This window comes from Corvus moneduloides, chromosome 15 (assembly GCF_009650955.1).
Source record: "Corvus moneduloides isolate bCorMon1 chromosome 15, bCorMon1.pri, whole genome shotgun sequence".
NCBI lineage: Eukaryota > Metazoa > Chordata > Aves > Passeriformes > Corvidae > Corvus > Corvus moneduloides.
In genome coordinates this window covers 17,920,459-17,938,417 of record NC_045490.1, presented here as the reverse complement: position 1 = coordinate 17,938,417, position 17,959 = coordinate 17,920,459, and the positions used below count along the sequence as shown (strand labels likewise).

The window sequence follows — 17,959 nt, the reverse complement described above, 5'->3', positions numbered from 1 at the left end:
CCTACACAAATGATTAGTCCTAATTGTTGGCAATCAGAAAAGAGTTACAGCTCACTTCATGAAGTGTTTGGATATCAATCCTTAGGATGTTTTCACAGGGAAAAACATAAATAAATTCAGAGGTTAACTGTAAATTTTGGGACGCGTTCTGCCTTCAGTTCTTCCACTCTTTGGGAAAAAATGCATGCACATTTTATTTCAGAATTTGGATGCTATGCATATAAATGTCCATTTCCAGCCTAAAAGAGTATTTCTAAGCAACAGAAATGTCGACCTGATCAAAACACCTCCGGTAGCAATGACAGCGTGGATGTGGCACTCGGGGACACGGGCTGGTGGTGGCCTTGGCAGTGCTGGGTTAATGGTTGTGCTCAATGATCATGAAGGTCTCTCCCAACCTAAACAATTCCACGATTCCACGACTGTGGCAGCACACAAAGATGGCTGACAAACCTACAGAATGTTTTCATTTTAGCTGTCGAAAGGGACTGCCCTTTCAGAAAGGCATGAGAAACCAGATCTTAACTCCTGCTTTTGCTGAGTGCAGCAGGGGCTTGGGATTGTTCAAATTATAGCAAATGGTTAAAGCTCAGGAACAATCACAGCCATAAAAACCCAGGTTGTGCAGATGAAAATCAATGTTAACATTTTCCGAGCCAAGACTCAACAGGACTAAAAAGGAGTGAGTGGAGCAGTTATTACTTAGCTTATTTCCACAGCTCTGTGATTATCCAAGAGGGAGTTAGTGATACAGGCTATTGTAAATTTACCACCAGGCCGCCCAGTGCTGGATCTGTTCAAACACATAATGGAGACAGCTGATGTTTACCGGCTCTGCTTAGGAAAAGTGCTGGGGTTTAAATGCTCAGTAAGGAGAAAAGGATGTGACTTGGTTCATTTAAGTGTTGCTGTCACTGCCTGGCCACAGTTGCTCTGCAGTACCCCATTTTCATTAGCATTTCTAGCAAAAATGGGCAGCACCACACAAGCGATTCTTCATTTACACAGAAATCAGTCGAATTCTTTTTGGTTTCTTTTCATAATTCAAGCAGGAGAAAGAGGTTTCCTAAAGAACAGTGGGCATTTCCTTAAAGGCAAAAGGCATCCTTGTTTCATCAGTCTGAAATGAAGGGCAGGAAGGTCAAAAGCCTGAGCAGGGAGGGTCTGGGACACTCTGCAGCCCGCTTGTGCTACATGAGGGATGTGACTGCTGTGGAGCCTTTGGAGGGGAGTGCAGGAAAAGGTGATGGGAGAGTAACCCCATTAATCCTGCCTGGACCTCGGGCTGCTGCCCATTCCCACACCTGTGACTGGGAGACTGTCCCAGTGCTCAGTCTCCAGCTGGGATGACTGGGCTCTACCTCCAGCCTCCTTCCTCCCCTCCCTCCCTGAAATAAAGGTGTATTATCTCATGCCAGATATCTCATGCTTCACAGAATCACAGATTGGAAAAGCCCTCCCAGCCCATCGAGTCCCAGCTGTGCCCGGTCCCCACCTTGTCCCCAGCCCAGAGCTCTGAGTGCCACCTCCAGTCCTTCCTTGGACACCTCCGGGGATGGGCACTCCAAACCTCCCTGGGCAGCCCCTGCCAAGGCCTGAGCTCCCTTTCCATGGGGAAATTCCTGCTGCTGCCCACCCTGAGCCTGCCCTGGCCCAGCCTGAGGCCGTTCCCTCTCCTCCTGTCCCTGTTCCCTGGCAGCAGAGCCCGACCCCCCCGGCTGCCCCCTCCTGTCAGGGACTTGTGCAGAGCCACAAGGGCCCCCCTGAGCCTCCTTTGCTCCAGCCTGAGCCCCTTTCCCAGCTCCCTCAGCCGCTCCTGGGGCTCCAGCCCCTTCCCAGCTCCCTTCCCTGCCCTGGACATGCTCCAGCCCCTCAGGGTCTCTCTGGCCATGAGGGCCCAGAACTGGACACAGCCCTTGAGGTCCCTCAGCAGGGCCAGCACAGGGGACGGGCACTGCCCTGGTCCTGCTGCCATCCCAGTGCTGATACAAAAGTCACTACATGGCTCCAGGTGGGCCCAAGGCACTGACCTTACAGTGCTTATACCATGATCTGTCCTTGGATTGGCTCTGGGTGACAGTGCAGCCCCCAGACAGCTGCATCCCAAACCAGCAGCCCAGCAAGGTGCAGTGCAAAGGCAGGAGGGTCCAGGCACATGGAGTCTGGTGGTCCCCTGTGCCAGCGTGGCTGGGATCCCTTTATTAGACAAAAAGCCACCATCCTCTACTGCTCAAGCTTCCTCAAGGAAGTTTTCTGTGGGCCTGGCACCAAGGGCTCTGCAGCAGGATCCATCCCAGGGAGTTCTGCACACCTGTACCTGTGCTAAGGGGCAGACAGACCCCACTCGCCTCATCTGCAGCTGCCAAAAACCACTGCAAGCAGCAAAATCCATGCAGGTGGGACCCAGGGACCTGAAAGGATGCTCTCCTAAGCCTGACTCACCTGTGGTGACTCAACAGATGCACAGCCAGGAATCTACTGAGGCCACCCCTTCCCCTCTGCTTGCCCCTAGAACACACAATTGGCTCTGCCTCTTGCCAGGGGAGCACGTGTGACAACTCCAAATAAAACATCTAAGCCAACAAGAGAGCCGCCCCAGTGGCACTGTTCCTGCTGGAAACCCTCTGGATTGAGCACATTCTGGATTTCCTGGGGTGAGGCAGACAGTCTTAAGAAGCCCTTCTGAAATGCTGTTGTTGAAGTCCCGTTGTTGAGAAGAGGTCTCACCAACACCCTTCCTGGCTCTGGAGGGGGATGAGGAAAGGCTGTCACCCCAGCAGAGACCCTGGTGGCTGGACAGCCCTTAGTGAGCAGGGCTGCCAGCTGGAGCAGCCAAAACTTACGGGAACTCTGTCGCTCAGGCTGGACCAGGAGAAGAGCACAGACAGCAGCAGCACCAGCAGGCTGACGCTGGCAGCAGGGGAGAGGAGAGCGGCCCAGCGAGACATTGCCACCAGCCTGGAATGCAAAGGAAAACAAACCCAATAGTGTTTTTTTTCCATTTTCACAGGTTTCAGGACTCTTTACACAACACTTTGCAACACAGCATGGGATCAGGGGTGCGACACCACAGGAAGCACAACACCTCGAGGTGTGAGCACACGGGGCTCGTGGGGGGCAGCCGGTCTTACTGCTAATGGGGTTTGTGACAGGTAATGCAAAGTACCTTATACTGACCCTGCAGGGGATAAAATCTCTCCTGGAAAATATGAGGAGACCTGCAAGACTTGTTTAAAATCACTGTGTTAGTGCCATGGATGACAACTACAGGGAAAAATAAAAAGCAGTACAATCCCGTAAAGGCTTTTTATGCCTCTTTTTAAGCACAGAAGTAGCTGCCGTAATTCAAATTAAACAAAACGACCAGCTGTCCAAGGATCAGGGGTTTATCTAATCCATATGTAGGTTTTTCTTGAGGAAAACAACATTTTGCAGAGGTCAACAAGGTTTGCTTGGTGGTTCCTACAGCACAAGGCTTTCCCTGCTGCTCAGAGCAGCGGCTCACCCGAGCCGTGGGGACAGGAGCTGGCTCTGACCACGCTCAAGGGGACCAGGGAGCAGTGCCACGGCACAGAGCCACCCTGACCGACCACAGAGCTCCTGCTGAACAAGAGAGGGGGAAAAATGCAGGGTTCTGCTGTTGTGGGTGCCAGTGCCCAGGCACGGAGCTCGTGTGCCCACCCTACGTGTGTAACCACGCACACGTGTGCCCCCACTGCCTCGCCACACGAGGCTCTGGATCCACCTACAGCCTTCAGCTCGCTGCTGGGGTAGGGAGTGGAGCAGCCTGCCAGCACACAGGCTGCACAAGTATTTCCTTTGATTGGCTCTAAATTTACACGCTGCTAAATTAAACTAAATGAGGTCTTTTGAAAGAAGATGGGACTGATTAGTTCCGTTCAAACACTCCTTCATTACTCATCCCTCCATCAAGTCTGCTCCTACTCCTATCCAGGTTTTAAAGAATTTCCTCCCATACATGCAGTCTGAAATATCTTGCCTTCTCTCTGCTGTCCATCAGGATGGCACAGCACACCACAGAGTTCTCCTTCCTTGAAGCAACCACTTTCTGTCCCACAAAGCAGAAAACCTGCTCTCAGAAGCACCCAACACCAGCTCCTGCCACCAAAGAGCCTCTGCCCCCAGAAGCCTTCAGGGACATGGAGGGAAGGCTCCTCTCCTTCCACCCCTTCACTGGTACCTTGGCTCTCCACTCCATTATGTTACTTCCTCCTCTTCCTGCTTGGTTTTTGCCAGAAAAAAAAGAAAGACAGCCCACCACATCACACTGGTCAGTGGTGGACAGGAGAGGGACAGAGCAGGGAGCAGAGATAACAATACATCTGATATACTTCTGCATCTTCCAAAAACTCCTGAGCCAGGGTCTTCCTCAACAGCAGCCTCTACCTCTGAGCCATCTCCACCACATCAACTGGATTTTCCCCATTAATTGGTTTTGGAGCAGATCTGGATTTCTGACACCCACAGCATCCCTGAGCAATGAGTTCCCCTGCTTAACTCACACAAGGCAGGAAAGCATCACCTCCCATTTCCTCCTTCAGTGTCTCCTCTTTTCTGAAGGGTCAAAGAACCACCTCAAGGACCCACAAGCCCCTATTAACCTGAACTGGAGTAGAAGAAAAGCTCCCTGTTTCCATAAGACAGGCAGAGACAACCTGTGGCCAGAGCCTCCATCTCTCTCCTGGGACGTGGCCAAGCAAAACCAGGCTACAGCCGACACCCAGGCTCCTGAGCTGGAACTCCCAGAGCACAATGCACAGGCTCAAACTCCATCTGCTCCCAGAAGATCTTTATGTCCTTCTGAACAGTGCCACAGTCACGACCTCAGTCTCAGGGTGACCACACATTTCCCTCTCACCTCAGAACAAACTGCTGCTTTTCGCACAGGAAACAGGTTTTTAGGTTTGGTTGGGTTTTTGTCAGTTATGAAACAAACAGCAAAACTGGAATAATGAAAAATAGATGTATCCCTCAAACTTTATCTGCAAGCCTGGAAATAAAAAGAAAAAAAAAAAAAAGAAAAAGACATTCAACAAAGCAGTGGCTGAAAGCAAACGCACACTCCCAATAAAAATAGAGCTCACGTGTACCGAGGAGGCTGGTAGCAAATGACAGCACAGCCTCTTCCAAGCCTCCAGCCTCCTGCCTGCCTGGCAGATGACATCTGCACAACAATTAGCAGCGTGCTTCGGTCCCAGGTAGGCAGGAGGAGCCAACATGTGCAACACGGGGCTCTGAAGCTCCTGGAGAGAAGCCTGCACAGGCTGACACCTCGTTACAGACAGACGCACGCAGAGGGCACGGGAGGATTTCCACATGGAATGTTCTGTGCAAACAATGCATTTTCAGAAACAACCCTTGCAGCCTGCAAAGCAGGAAGGGTGGTCATGGTGACCCCACCTGCACAGGGAATGTTTGCTTGGATTTGAGGGCATCTCTGGGGATCCAGAAGCACTCATGTACAGCAGCTGGGCAGCACCAAAACCGCATCAGGAAGGCCACAGATTCCCCTTGTGCAGAGTGGAGGGGCTGATTTTTTTCCTAATAATCCTCTTTTGTCAAAGCAAACCAGGTACTAGGAAAAGAGTAAAGGGTCAGACTCCAAAAAGTCTCCATTCCTGTGTGTAATCCTCCTGTCAGAGGAGGAGACATTGCTGGCTGGGAGGTTCTGCTCCACAGCTCCAGAAATCCCTGTCTGCACCAGCGGCGGCAGAAACAACAGCCCCAGAGTTGTGCTGCCCATTAGCAGGGACATTTCCACTGATTGCTCGAGCTGTGCATCAGGGAGCCTGCACAGCCCCGGGAACACAGCTCCTGCAGTCACAGGTGACAGCTCAAAGGCAGCCAGCGACAGGAGAGGATTTCATTAATGCCTCCTGCTGCTGCCAGCGCTCCACGCTCTCATGTCCCGGCACAGAGCCCACGCTGCCTGTCCTGTGCCACTCCAACACATCCATCTGAAGCCTCATCTGAATTCTGATCTGCTGCTCCAGGAGAGCACACAGACATCCTGGAGCTCCTCAGCCCGGTCATCAGGCTCTGGCTTTGCAGCCAACTGGACGCAGAATGACTGAATCATTTACGTTGGAAGAGACCTCCAAGGCTACTGAGTCCAAGCTGTGCCTGATCCCCACCTTGTCCCCAGCCCAGAGCACTGAGTCCCACCTCCAGCCCTTCCTTGGACACCTCCAGGGATGGGCACTCCAAATCTCCCTGGGTAGTTCCAATGGCTTTTCCATGGAAAAATTCCTCCTGATGTCCAAGCTGACCCTCCCCTGGCACAGCTGGAGGCCATTTCCTCTTGTCTTGTCCTTTGTCCCCTAGGAGCAGAGCCCAACTCCAACCTGGCTGCCCCCTCCCGGAGAAGGTCCCCCTGAGCCTCCTTTTCTCCAGGCTGAGCCCCCCCAGCTGCTCCTCACAGCACTGACTCTCCAGCCCCTTCCCCAGCTCCATTCCCTTCCCTGGACATGCTCCAGCCCCTCAATGTTTTTCTTTCCATGGGAGCTCAGAACCAAACACAAGATTAGAGGTGCCTCAGCAGGGCCAGCACAGGGGACAGGCACTGCCCTGGTCCTGCTGCCACACCAGTGCTCATACAAAAATACCAATTATCTCTAAGAATAAACAATACCAATAAGCTAATCCTTGTTCCCATCTAGGGATGAACTGAGGGAGCAGGATGGGTATTACAGCCTTGCAAAACTGCCTGCAGATTAACTAGTTCAGGCCAGGTTTCCATCCAGCCACCCCTCGCCGAGATGGCCAGCGCCGATGGGAGCACCACCAGCACATCGTGTGTCTCCCAGCACAAACCACTGCCAGAGCTCCCTCGCTGAGTGCAGGGCAGAGCCAGCCAAGGATGGAAAACCTCGAGGAACACGGCCCAAGCACTCTCCAGCTGAACCATGGCACAAAGACGTGCCGGCACTCACAGCCTCTGCGGCTGAAGGGAAAGTTTCCTGGGCAACAGCAGCTCAAGGAGTGTTCTCCAGCCAGCTGTGCCCAGGAGCTGAGGGATTGGAGAGGGCTCTCAGGACACAGAGTGCAATCACAGCGAGCTGAGATCTCCTTCACACACAATGTCCTTTTAATGGGTGGCATCCACGGCTGAGCCCATCGTGACAGGCTAAGTGATGTGCAGTGCCATGGAGAAAGAGAAGGAAATTTAGCTGACCTGACCTGAAATCATCCTCCTCTGAGCAAGAGGGTCCCCAGGTCTGTGAGGAGCACTCATGTTTGCTGGTGCTCCTCAGGAGCACCCTGTGGCCAACTGTCCCTCCTGCTCGATGACTGCACAGCTACACTGGCATGCCTGGGATGATCTCAGCAGCTCTGCTCCTCCAGGCATCCTGTCCTCAGGAAAGCACCCCTGTGCCTCCAGCCCCACAGAGGCGCCCACTACAGTGAGAGCCCCAAGCCCTGCCAGAGGGTCCCACCTGGGCATGAAGCCCCAGACAGGTAAAAGACAGCCCAGCGAGCAGCAGCACTCGATTGCAAGCACCCTCACGCGTCCAGGATCTCAGTGGAGAGGGTGTAGCTGCCATGCAGACCATCCCATTCATGTCACTTATGAAATCGCTTAAAAAAACCCCATTTATTCTTCTTGCTTGCTCCTCATCATTTACTCCTACCAGGACTCTGCTCTGGCATGTTAAAAACACTCCTACACAAAGGGAAAAGTTGTGGGAACACCTTCTTGCTGCCTACAGAGGACCCACGCAGCAAGGAAGCCACGCTTTGAGGTTTACAGGAATAAACTGGGCTGGCTGGGCCCATCCTGAGCACAGGCAGCAGGTCCTGCTCCCACCTGCAGCAGAAGCCTCGCTCCAAACTGGGCCCAGCACACAGGAGGGAATTGTGGCATGGGCACAGGGCGGGAGGAGCAGGATCACCACGGCACAAACACGTGTTTACAGAGCCCGGCATCTACCGAGCAGTGGTGCCACCTTTGTAACTGCTGCTAACAAATAACAACAATAAATATTAATAACCCCTCCAGGCTCCCTGTGCATCCATCAGCTCACATCAGCCCCTCGAGCAGCAGCTTGGCCATGACACCACCCAACGCAGCTCCGACAGCCCTGCCAGGTGCCGGCGCAAGCGGGAGCAGGACAGGGATGTGTCCAGCAGCAGGAGACAGCGCAGCGGTGCCCGGGCACGGCACGGGCAGCTCTCGGCACCGGCAGCTTCACCGGCACTGCCACAGCTCCCCCAAGAGCAGAGGAGGGGGTTGCTGTGCATCGCTTGGATAAAGCCAGAATCGCCCCTTCTACCCGGCCACAGCAGCCCTGACCCTGCTGCTTATACAAGTCGCACAGTTTAACACTAAGCATCGTTTATTCTATCATTTAAATTGACTTAATTAACTCGTTCAGCAAGCAGCATTCACACAAAACGCTGCTCCCCAGAGGGCAGGAGCACAGCTTTGTACTTCGGTGGTTTGAAGCCTGAGCAAGGCTGCCCTCGCCCTCCCCACCCTCGTTAGCAACCGTGGCACGAGGGGCCACGCTCATTAGTGCTGGTGGCAGAAGGGGCCACGCTCCACCGTGGCTCAGCACGACCCCAGTTCCAGGAGCTGCAGCCCGTGCATCCCCAGCACCCCCCAGAGCCTCCACGACAGAGAGAGAGCACTGAGTGCGGGATGGGGGATCTTCTCTGCCAGGATGGAGTGTACAGAAGCAGAGCGTGCCTCGGAGATCAGAGGCTGAATTTATCATTTATTATTTATAAGCAGTGCATCTATCTGAATTTCTGGCAGCTGCTCTCGCAGGGCTCTGTGGCTGTCTGCACTCCACATGACACTCCCGCTCCACAGAGCTCTGGGACGGGCAGGGACCTTCGAGTCCCCACCAGAGCGCTGGTGCTGATTTGCACCAATTTAAGACTTTAGGACTTGCCAGGAGATGAGAGATGCACAGGGACCTTCAGGACAAACATCTTTCTGAAAGCTGTCTGACCTCAACCGCCTGAAACAGCTTTCCCCTTCCTCCTCACCTCCCCACCACCCCAAAGCCCAGTCGAAAACACCTCTCCTCCTGCCTTTCTCCTATTCCTTGCTGCAATTTCCCATGCACAGCACATAGAATAAGTGATGTTTTCTCCCCCCACTCAGATCTACCTTTTTCATCAGTTTCTATTTGCAAGGTGACACCTTGCTCACACTAACCCAGGAGTCTGCCAGCATTCAGTGTGGTTTTTTACCCCCTCTGCTTTCCCAAGCTTGGAGAATCTAACAGGAAAGAAAGCATATGCTGCACTAACCAGGTCCCAGAGAACCCTGATGTCCCACTGCAGCTGGGCCCACGAATTGCCAGAGATTAACTGGCTTATTCCCAGCCTCTCTGGAAACAGCTTTTTGTGTTTCCCAAGTTCCTGCTGTTCACCCGTGGCTCTCACAGGGAATAACAACCTCCTTCCCCTGTCAAATGCTGGCTTCCCTATAAAGAGGCTCAATTAAGAGGTTAAGAAACCATGCAAAATTCCTGCTCAGTGTTACAGAAACCCAGCGGTGATGGATCGGCACACGACTCCCACAGCAGCACCACACCGCCAGCCCAGTACAACCATCCATCCCCATGGCCCTATCTCAGCCTGTCCCAGCCAGGACCCTCCCTGCCAGCCCCAGCTCAGCCTGGAGGTTTCCCATGGGGATTGCCAAGCCAAGGACCGCCCTGCCGCTCCCTGCAGAGCACGTGGCACAGAGGTGCCCCGGCAGCGGGCACGCCAAGGACTGCTCCAGCTGCCCTATCGATCTGCCAGGAGCGGTGAGCTGTGAGGTTTATGAAAAATGCATTTTCTCACCTCTCCACAGAGCGCCAGGCAGTGGTGACAGCTCTGACTCCCCGTGACAAGCCGGGGGACAGGGAGCAGCAGGAAGCAGGATGGCACACGGGCAGCAAGCGTGGGGCTCGCCCCCTGCGTGCTCAGGATACGTGGCCAGGAATAACATGGCATAGCAGCCTGTGGATTAATTGCATGGGGTGCCTGGTTGGATGTCCAGCCCTGGCTGGGCTCCCACGTGCTTCCAGTTTTGTGGCAAGCTCCCAGTGGGATCCACCTCGTGGGTCAAACCCACTCAGGAGCTGCCAGACTGGCACAAGGACCTGGAATAAGGCCCCAGCATTTCCCACAAAGACTGAAAAGCTAGTCTTGCTCCCCAACCATCAAAGCTTCTCCAGGCCAAAGCCAAAGCAGAACAGCCAGCCACTGCAGGCAGCATTCCTTCAGCAGGGCTTTTCCTAAGGAAATTTAAATTAAAAAGAGCCCCAAGGGCTGCAAATGCAGAAGCAAATGCACAGACACAGAAAGCTGAAAGAGAACATAATTCCTTCCCTCTCCTGTTCTTCGTCTGCCACCCCTACTTTGGGGAATGGTTTGTTGCCTTTTAGAGCTATTTTAGATGTTACTTGCAGCAATGTATGGAGAAAACAGTTGAAATGTGATGGTGCAGCATTCTTTTTAATTAAACAATCCCTCAGGCACAACAGAATGGCTCCAGTCAAGCCCAGGACACTGCAGGCCTGCCTCCTCGGGGGGAGATGCTGGCCCCGCTCCTCCAGCAGAGCAGAAGGTCTCACAGGCCCCTCTGGAGGTCTGTTATCAGGTGGCCCAGATCTTCCGCAGGCTTTGTGTCCTTCCTGCTGCCATCCTGGCTTTTTGCCTCGTCAGCCTCTGCTAAGCAGAGCTTTGATCCCTCAAGTGACTCCTGGTTCAGGGATCTTCTTTCCTTCTGCTGCCCAAACACGAAGGACATGGAGCTGGAGCTCCCCAGCACCGCAGCTTCAGACGGGAAGGCTTTGATGTGGCACAGAGCGCCTGGCTCTGAGATTCCTCTGGTCTCCCCAAACAGCAGCAGAGCCACAGCTTGCAATCCATGCAAAAGAGCATTTTCCTTGGGGAATGGAAGCCACGCCAGCGTTCATCTCCACCTTGTCATGGCAGAACAAGCTGCATCGGTGCTTCAAAGAGCTCCTCAGCCCTAAATCCTTAGAAAACGTTGACTAAGTGGAGAACCTGTCTCTGAACGTGTCACGAATGCCAGCAGAGGTTATGAAACAGCACTCCTGCGCATGCCTGCGCCGCCACGGGACCCGCGCGTGCCGCTGGAATCGCAGCAGCCACCGCAGGGGAGGCTCAGCTGCCCCATGGATAGTTGAACTGACAGGTTATGGAGAGAGAACTAAGGAGGGAGTAAAGCTGCCGGTCCACAGGTCCCCCCTGAGCTCCACAACCACACTCCCTGCTCCTCAGAGCTGTGGGGTTCACTCGAAGCAGTACCTTAACTCCATCCCACTGCCCCTCAGCCACACCAGTCTAAAACCTGCACTGGGGAAGGAGGAGAACAGAGATGTGACCAGAACTGAGTGGGTTTCCTCCACAATTTTCTCTTCTAAGGGACAATTACTCTGTTTGTAACCACAGCAGCTTCCAGTCAGTGCACTGCTTCTCATCTGGAGCTCAGACCAACAGTAGGAGATGCAGACACTCAAAAGGAAACTCCTTTTGGTGAGATACCCTATAAAGAGCCACTTCATGGACTGGCATATCTCAATAGCTGAGCAGCACTGGTCCACAAAGGGTTCTTCCTTTGGCAGTCCCGGCTGCCACTGCATCTGCTGGCTCTGCAAACACCCAAGCAGCAGCCAAAGGACACAGATTTTCACTCTCCGTGTCTTGGTGTTTGCTGTAAGATGATTGGCAAAGCCAAGAGCTCGAAGTGAGCAGCAGGCTGTTACTGTGCACACCCTCAGCTCTGATCAAAGATGCATCTGCAGCACCTTCCTCTCTGCTGTGGGACACCAGAACATCCTGAGCAGCTGCCTCTGCATCCTGGTGGTGCCACGGCAGGTGGGGACATGGCACATCCACCACAGGTCTGCCAGACCCTGTCTGTGCATGTCTGAGCTTCTCACTTGATGACCACATGTCACAGTATCCCACAGTGGTAGGGAGAACAGAGATCCAGCAGGCAGGAATTGTGCAGCAAGATTCCCTCATTTAATTATTTTACAACTCTTTTATAGACTTTTTTCTGCACAGTCTAATTGGTCAAAGGATCAGGATCATCCACCCCTTGATGTGATTGGCTAAAATCCTAAGACATCCATTGTCAAAATATTTTTCTATTTTCTGTACTATAAACAAAGGTTTTGCAAGGTCGCAGGTGTTCATAGTTTATACAACTCTACAAATATCTTCCGTGAGAGAGAAAAATATCTCACGGGACTGGAAAGAAGCAAGAAAAATTCTTGCTAGCAGCATATTTGAATCCACAACCACAGACCTCAGCTGTCCCCTTCTGCACACAGATTTCATCCCCAACTATTCTGCAGAGTTCCTCCATCAGCTGCCATCTAAATGAAGCTGCTCTGTGAATCCAGGCTGTTTCAGTGACAGCCTCCACAGTGACTTCCAGTGACCACACACGTCACATGTCAAGACAAGTTTTGGCACCGACCCCAATGAAGGAGTGAGAAATCTCCACGCACCCAGAGGCAGGCAGGGGCAGTTACTCACATGTCAAAGGGAACAGCAGTGGGAACAGGCCGCATATGTTTTCCGAGGCAAGGACCCTGTCATTTATGGAACAAATGGCACACTTATTGTGCTATTCAGGAAGAAATAATAATTACAGTGGCCTCCAGTCTCCAGCTCTTTTAAGTCTGTACTTAAAGAAAGAGCAAAAAAAGACCAAAGCAAACAACGCTTCCACAGAACCTTCTGAACGGGCTTTTAGCTGCTGGACAAAAGCGTGGCAGCAGCAACCGCTCCTCATTGTCCCGTCTCGTTCCCGTTTCGTAACCGCAGCCCGGCACTGCAGGCAAAGCGCGGCAGGAGCAAAGCCCTGCTCGGGTGCTGGAGCTGCCCTGACCTCCAGCCTCCTGCCTCGGCACCGTGCTCCAGGTGTGCTCCAGGTGTGCTCCAGGTGTGCCCGGCTGGCCTGGCACGTGCTGCCTGCTGGGCATCCCAGGGCCAGGAGCAGGGAGCCAGCTCGGGCACCTGGCGGGCTCTGCGTGCCCAAGGGCGTTGAACGGGGACAGAGGAGCCAGAGCACACCCAGGGCTCCATCCACGGCTCCAGGATGAGCTCTCAGGAACACGTTCCCAGCACACATAACTCTCTGTCTAATCAGGCACTCAGCCCTGTTGTGGGTGAGATTTACGGAGAGGCTTTTTTTCTCCTGGAAGCAATAATAGATGGACAGCAGGAAAGGGAAGAAATTAATGAACAAGTAATCATTCCCAAAGTTGCAAATAGGAGCGATTCCTCACTCTGAGACAACTCTGGAAAACAAGATTAAAATGCTTAGGGGACATATTCAGAAAACTGCAGGTAATAGAACAGATAAAATGTATTTACACTATCTCACAGGGGACATGTACTTTTTATTCTGCTGAGGAATGTAATATTCTGCTCCTCATTGCAGAGCTAAAAGGGTGTCCTAAAAAAAGCAACTTAACAAAGCGTTTTTAATGGCAAGTGGGTCTGGTTCCAGAACACAGGCTCTCCTCTGCCCCGCAGCCAGCACGCCGCAGGAGCCACAACCAGCACCTGCAGACACACCCAGCACACAAACATCATTAATAATCCGTGCCAACAGCACAATTATCCACCAGCCAAAGGGAGGCTGGGATGGCAGGGAGGTTACAGCAACGCTCCCTGCGCTGATGTTCCCTAAGAGGAGGAGGCAGGCCTGCCTTCCTCCACTTCCCAGTGCCCGCAGAGCCACGGCTGCCAGCGAACAGACTGCGCCTCAAGTAGCCGCCAGCAGAAACAATTTGTCATGTGTCAGATCAAATAAACTCTTATGAGGCCACTGTGCTCCCTGAAGCAGACGGCTGCCAAACTCCGAAGCAGAAATCCAAGAAAGCGAGCCGGCCGGCGTCAGCCCCGAGTGCTCGCGGAGCCCAGCACACTTCTCACAGCGCACCATCAGCTCCCGTGCAGCACCCCAGGCCAGGCAGCCAGCAGCAGTACCCATGCTGAGCAAGGATTTGGTGTTTAAATTATCACTCTGCATAGTCCAGAAACTCCACATTCCTCATCCAGTGGCGCAGCACCTCGCTCATCCCAGAGAGGCCTGAGGAAGGCCAATATCTGTCAAGTGTCTGGAATGTGCTGCAATGGATTATCACTTGTCTGAGCAAGTGCTTCCTCCCTCCCAGCCAGCACATGCTCCCTTGCTACAAGAATTCCCTCAAAACTGAATTACAGATTACTCATTTTTTCTTTTAAATAGTCCTAGAGCCCTTTTCTTTTGTTCATTCCCAAGCACCACTGCAGTTTCCCATGCTTTGGGCTTGTGCCCTTGTGTTGAGGCCCCTCGCAGGTCCCGTTTGCTGCACAGTCCTACAAGAACCACTAAAGCACAGGACCTGGACATGTCCTTCTCTGTGATTCTGCTGGGCAGAAAAAAAACCCTAAAACTGCTCTGGGCACATCTGCAGGAATAAATTATGCCAGCAGCACTGTGAGGATCTCAAATCACTCACCTGCTCCTGCAAAGACCAAGCTCAAGCATTCCCTGGTCTGCACAGAGGGCACATCCCTCAGCCCAGGGCTCAGCCGCTGGCTCCAGATGCTCCAGTGGGCTCCGTCTGGGAGCAGCCACCTGAGCCCTGCCATAGCCAGGAAAGCCACTCCTCCTACAGAAGATGGATAATGGCCCCATAAAAGTGAGTCTGCAAGAGGCCTGAGGTTCCTGGCTGGAAGGAGGTTAGTTTATGGCAAAGTGAGAGCAGCCACAGAGAGAAAGGCAGGAGATCCAAAGGAAGGACAGGAGAAGCTGGAGATGTTGCTTCAAGTCACCAGAAAGCAACCTCCTGCCCCAAACTCCAGCAGCAGAACCTCGACACTGCCTATCAACAAAATGAAGTGAGAAAACGGGAAATCTGGCAGCCTAAAGCAAGGAACAAGGGAAGAACAAGGAATCAGGCACGGGGCATTCCCCCTGGCATCAGCAGGGCCAGTACAAACCTCAGCTGTGTGGGGTTTTTCCAGTTTATTTAAAGAGCATCCGATGCCTGATGACGAGTTATATTTAGACACCCTCCTATCTGTACCAGGACTCCTCTCCAGCCACACGGACTGGCATGGAGCACAGGACCCCATCCTGGAGCCTTGGCCAGGATCATTGTTCCCAGGAGCCTCTCAGAACACAACACTCAGGCGCCCCAGGCACCAGGAGAGCTGTAAAGGACTCGCGGCGCTGCTTCCAGCAAGGAGCAAAACACAGGCTGTTCCTGGAACGCGGGAAGTGTTACACCGAGATCCCGGGGAGGAGGAGGAGGTTACAGACACAAGTCTGTCATTTACAGCGATGCTTTTCAGGCACTTACAGCTGCGCAGACATCAGGAGTCAGGTCCCCACAGATTCCCAGCCTTTGCATACTCCAGTTTCCAGCCAACAGCTCTCTGGACTGTGACCCAGCCCAGCTCAGTGGTGGAGAGCAGTGCACAGCCCTTGCCCCCAGCCTTTGAAGGCAGGTTAAGCAGGCAAAGCTTCAGGCATCAACCCAGGACATGGCTTGAACTCACATCTCTGAATGGAAACTTCCTCTGAAAAATTCATGCTTTTTTCAGCTCTCTGACTGTGAGAGATTTCAGAGAGAATCAAAGGGCTGGAGTGCTGTGGGAGTCCAAAGCAGCTGCACCGGGTTCCTCAGCAAACTCTGGTTCTGTTCCTAAACAACGGGAAATTCTCCAGACATGTGGAGAAAACCAAATCTGCCTCAGCCATCCCATCTCACCCTGCTCCTCAAATCTGAACAAAGGAGCCCATTTACAGCACCACTGATGAATTCCTTTACCCCAAGAACACGTGCCCAAGTGCCACGCTGTGAGTACTGGGATGATTCCCAGAAGCCTCCTGCTGACGTGGAACACCCTTCCTGAGCCTCCCCACGTACACTGTGTACTTCATTACCCCACACTCGCTGGGAGAAAAGGAACAAAATGCATTCCAGAGACACTTGCTGATTTCTGAGTACAACCATGCTGCAGGCAGCACCACCATCTTTCCCTCCCTTTCCAAGGTTGGCACATGCCATGTCCAGTTCCCAGAGACAGGAACCTCACACCCAGCCCTTCTGTTCTGTCACCCTGAGGAGGGCCCATCTGGAGGAGCCATCACATATTAGGTAACAACATGGTATTCCAAACTACTTCCAGAACTTGCAGAAGCACTTAGATCACCCATGGCTCCTGCTGGAAATTTTCCACAGTGTAACAGTTTATTTTTTGGGCAGGAAGAGAGCAAGAAAATTAATTAAGGCAGAGTAAGAAAAAAAACTCCCCCTGAAGTGAGTTAACGACACTAAAGCAGCAGTTGTGAGCAGGCCAGGTCCATTTTAAGGGCTATACATTTTCACTTCCACAGTCTTCAAAAGGAAAATGAAGACTTTGTTCTGTATGCATATTGTCCACCATTTGTTATTGTCTGTCTATTGATGCTTACTTGAAAAACAAAATTTAATTAAACCTCGCAGTACTGCATCGCCTGCCTTTGAAATATGCCTGCATTAGTGGATCATTACAGTAAATGAAATACAGCTTCATATCGGATTTTTCAAATAACGTCCTAAAACTGTTACAAATTAAATAATACTCCTGCAGAGAGAAATTAAGAGACAGAGTTTTTAGCAAGGGCAAAGAGATGTTTACAGATGAAGTCTGGGATGAGACGTGGAGGCGATGAGGCAGAGAGGTGCCACAGGGCTCTTCCACACCGTGTTGGGAGGGTTCTGTGTACCAGAAACTAGACAAGGAAAGAGTGTGCCAGGGCCAGGCACGTGGAAAGGGCAGTGTCCCCAACCCCCCAAGAGTGTCAGCACGAGCAGACAGGGTTTTGGGGTGTGCTGGCACAATCTGTCAACGCAGAGAGGTGTTTCTGCACGGAGCAGAGCTCAGTGCAGCCACACACCCTCCATGTCCTCTGGAAACCCGGCCAAAGCAGCAGCAGTCACGGCAAGTGAAGCCTTGTAACCAGTGGAAGCAGTGAAAGCCTGGACACTCAGTGGCCAAGGAAAGGGATGCAGGAAGGTGCTGTTGTGGCAGGATGAGAAATACATACCCAGGGAGGAGAAAAGCAACAGGAGCTTTGTTATCTCGGGGTGAGCAGGAGCACAAGCGGGTCAGTGAGTCAGCGCTGGGCACAGCGGCAACGCCTGACGTGGAACACCCCAAAGCAGAGTGTTCAAAGCAAGTGAATATTGTGCGAACCTCACAGCTCTGGCTTCAAGAGATCTTTTCCTTAATAGCACCTGGGGTGATGCCAAGTGTTCTCTGACGATTTATTTACTCCAAGAAATCATTTTCCCTAAATAAGCGGAGCCCATTACCGCATCCTTCTTCATGTGAGCCTGGAAAACGCTGTGCCCTGCAGCTCCTGTGGCCTCATCTCCATGGTGATGCACCAACACACACACTGACTCCAGCAAGAAGGCAAACCTCCCCAAAAGAAAGGCTGAACCTCCCCAAAGGAAAGGCTGAACCTCCCCAAAGGAAAGGCTGAACCTCCCCGAGGTTCAGAGCTCTCATCAGCACAAGCCCTGGGGTAAGGTGTGCTGCAGGTGTTGGCAGGCAGGGCTTTCCAGAGAAGCAGAGCATGTCAGCCTACAAGCAGGCTGGAAATTAAGAAAACCTTGCAAGGGCACCTCTGGATCCATTTTACAGGAAAACAGTAGAAGATTCCCAGCTGCTGTCCATGCCAGGGAGCAGCAACTGAGAGACAAGTTCCTGTAGCTCTCATCAGCCTGTGTATCTATTATTTATAGGAAGAAGGTTCAGCATATAATTATTGAAAACTGTCAACTTCCAGCCTACGCAGAGCTTCCTCTGTGGAAAGGCTCCTGCTCTGTGAACCAGGGACTGCTCACGCCCGCATGTCACAGGATTAAAACGAGCAGCTGTGGCAAGAGGGGATCTATTACACGTTGCC

The 17,959-nt window shown here is 52.6% G+C and overlaps 1 protein-coding gene across 4 annotated transcripts in view; it reads right to left on the bottom strand.

Annotated features, from left to right (window-relative positions):
- The window catches only part of SIL1 (SIL1 nucleotide exchange factor), a 111,764-nt gene that overhangs the window by 87,527 nt on the left and 6,278 nt on the right, over nucleotides 1-17,959 (bottom strand). For 2 of the 4 annotated variants that reach the window (XM_032125336.1, XM_032125337.1), the window contains exon 2: nucleotides 2,844-2,958. In XM_032125336.1, coding sequence (XP_031981227.1) covers nucleotides 2,844-2,948 — 105 coding nt within the window. In that variant the 5' untranslated portion in view covers nucleotides 2,949-2,958. Of the gene's footprint in view, nucleotides 1-2,843; nucleotides 2,959-5,111; nucleotides 5,201-15,359; nucleotides 15,389-17,959 lie in introns of those variants that run through there. The other 2 variants (XM_032125335.1, XM_032125334.1) reach the window with 2 other exon arrangements.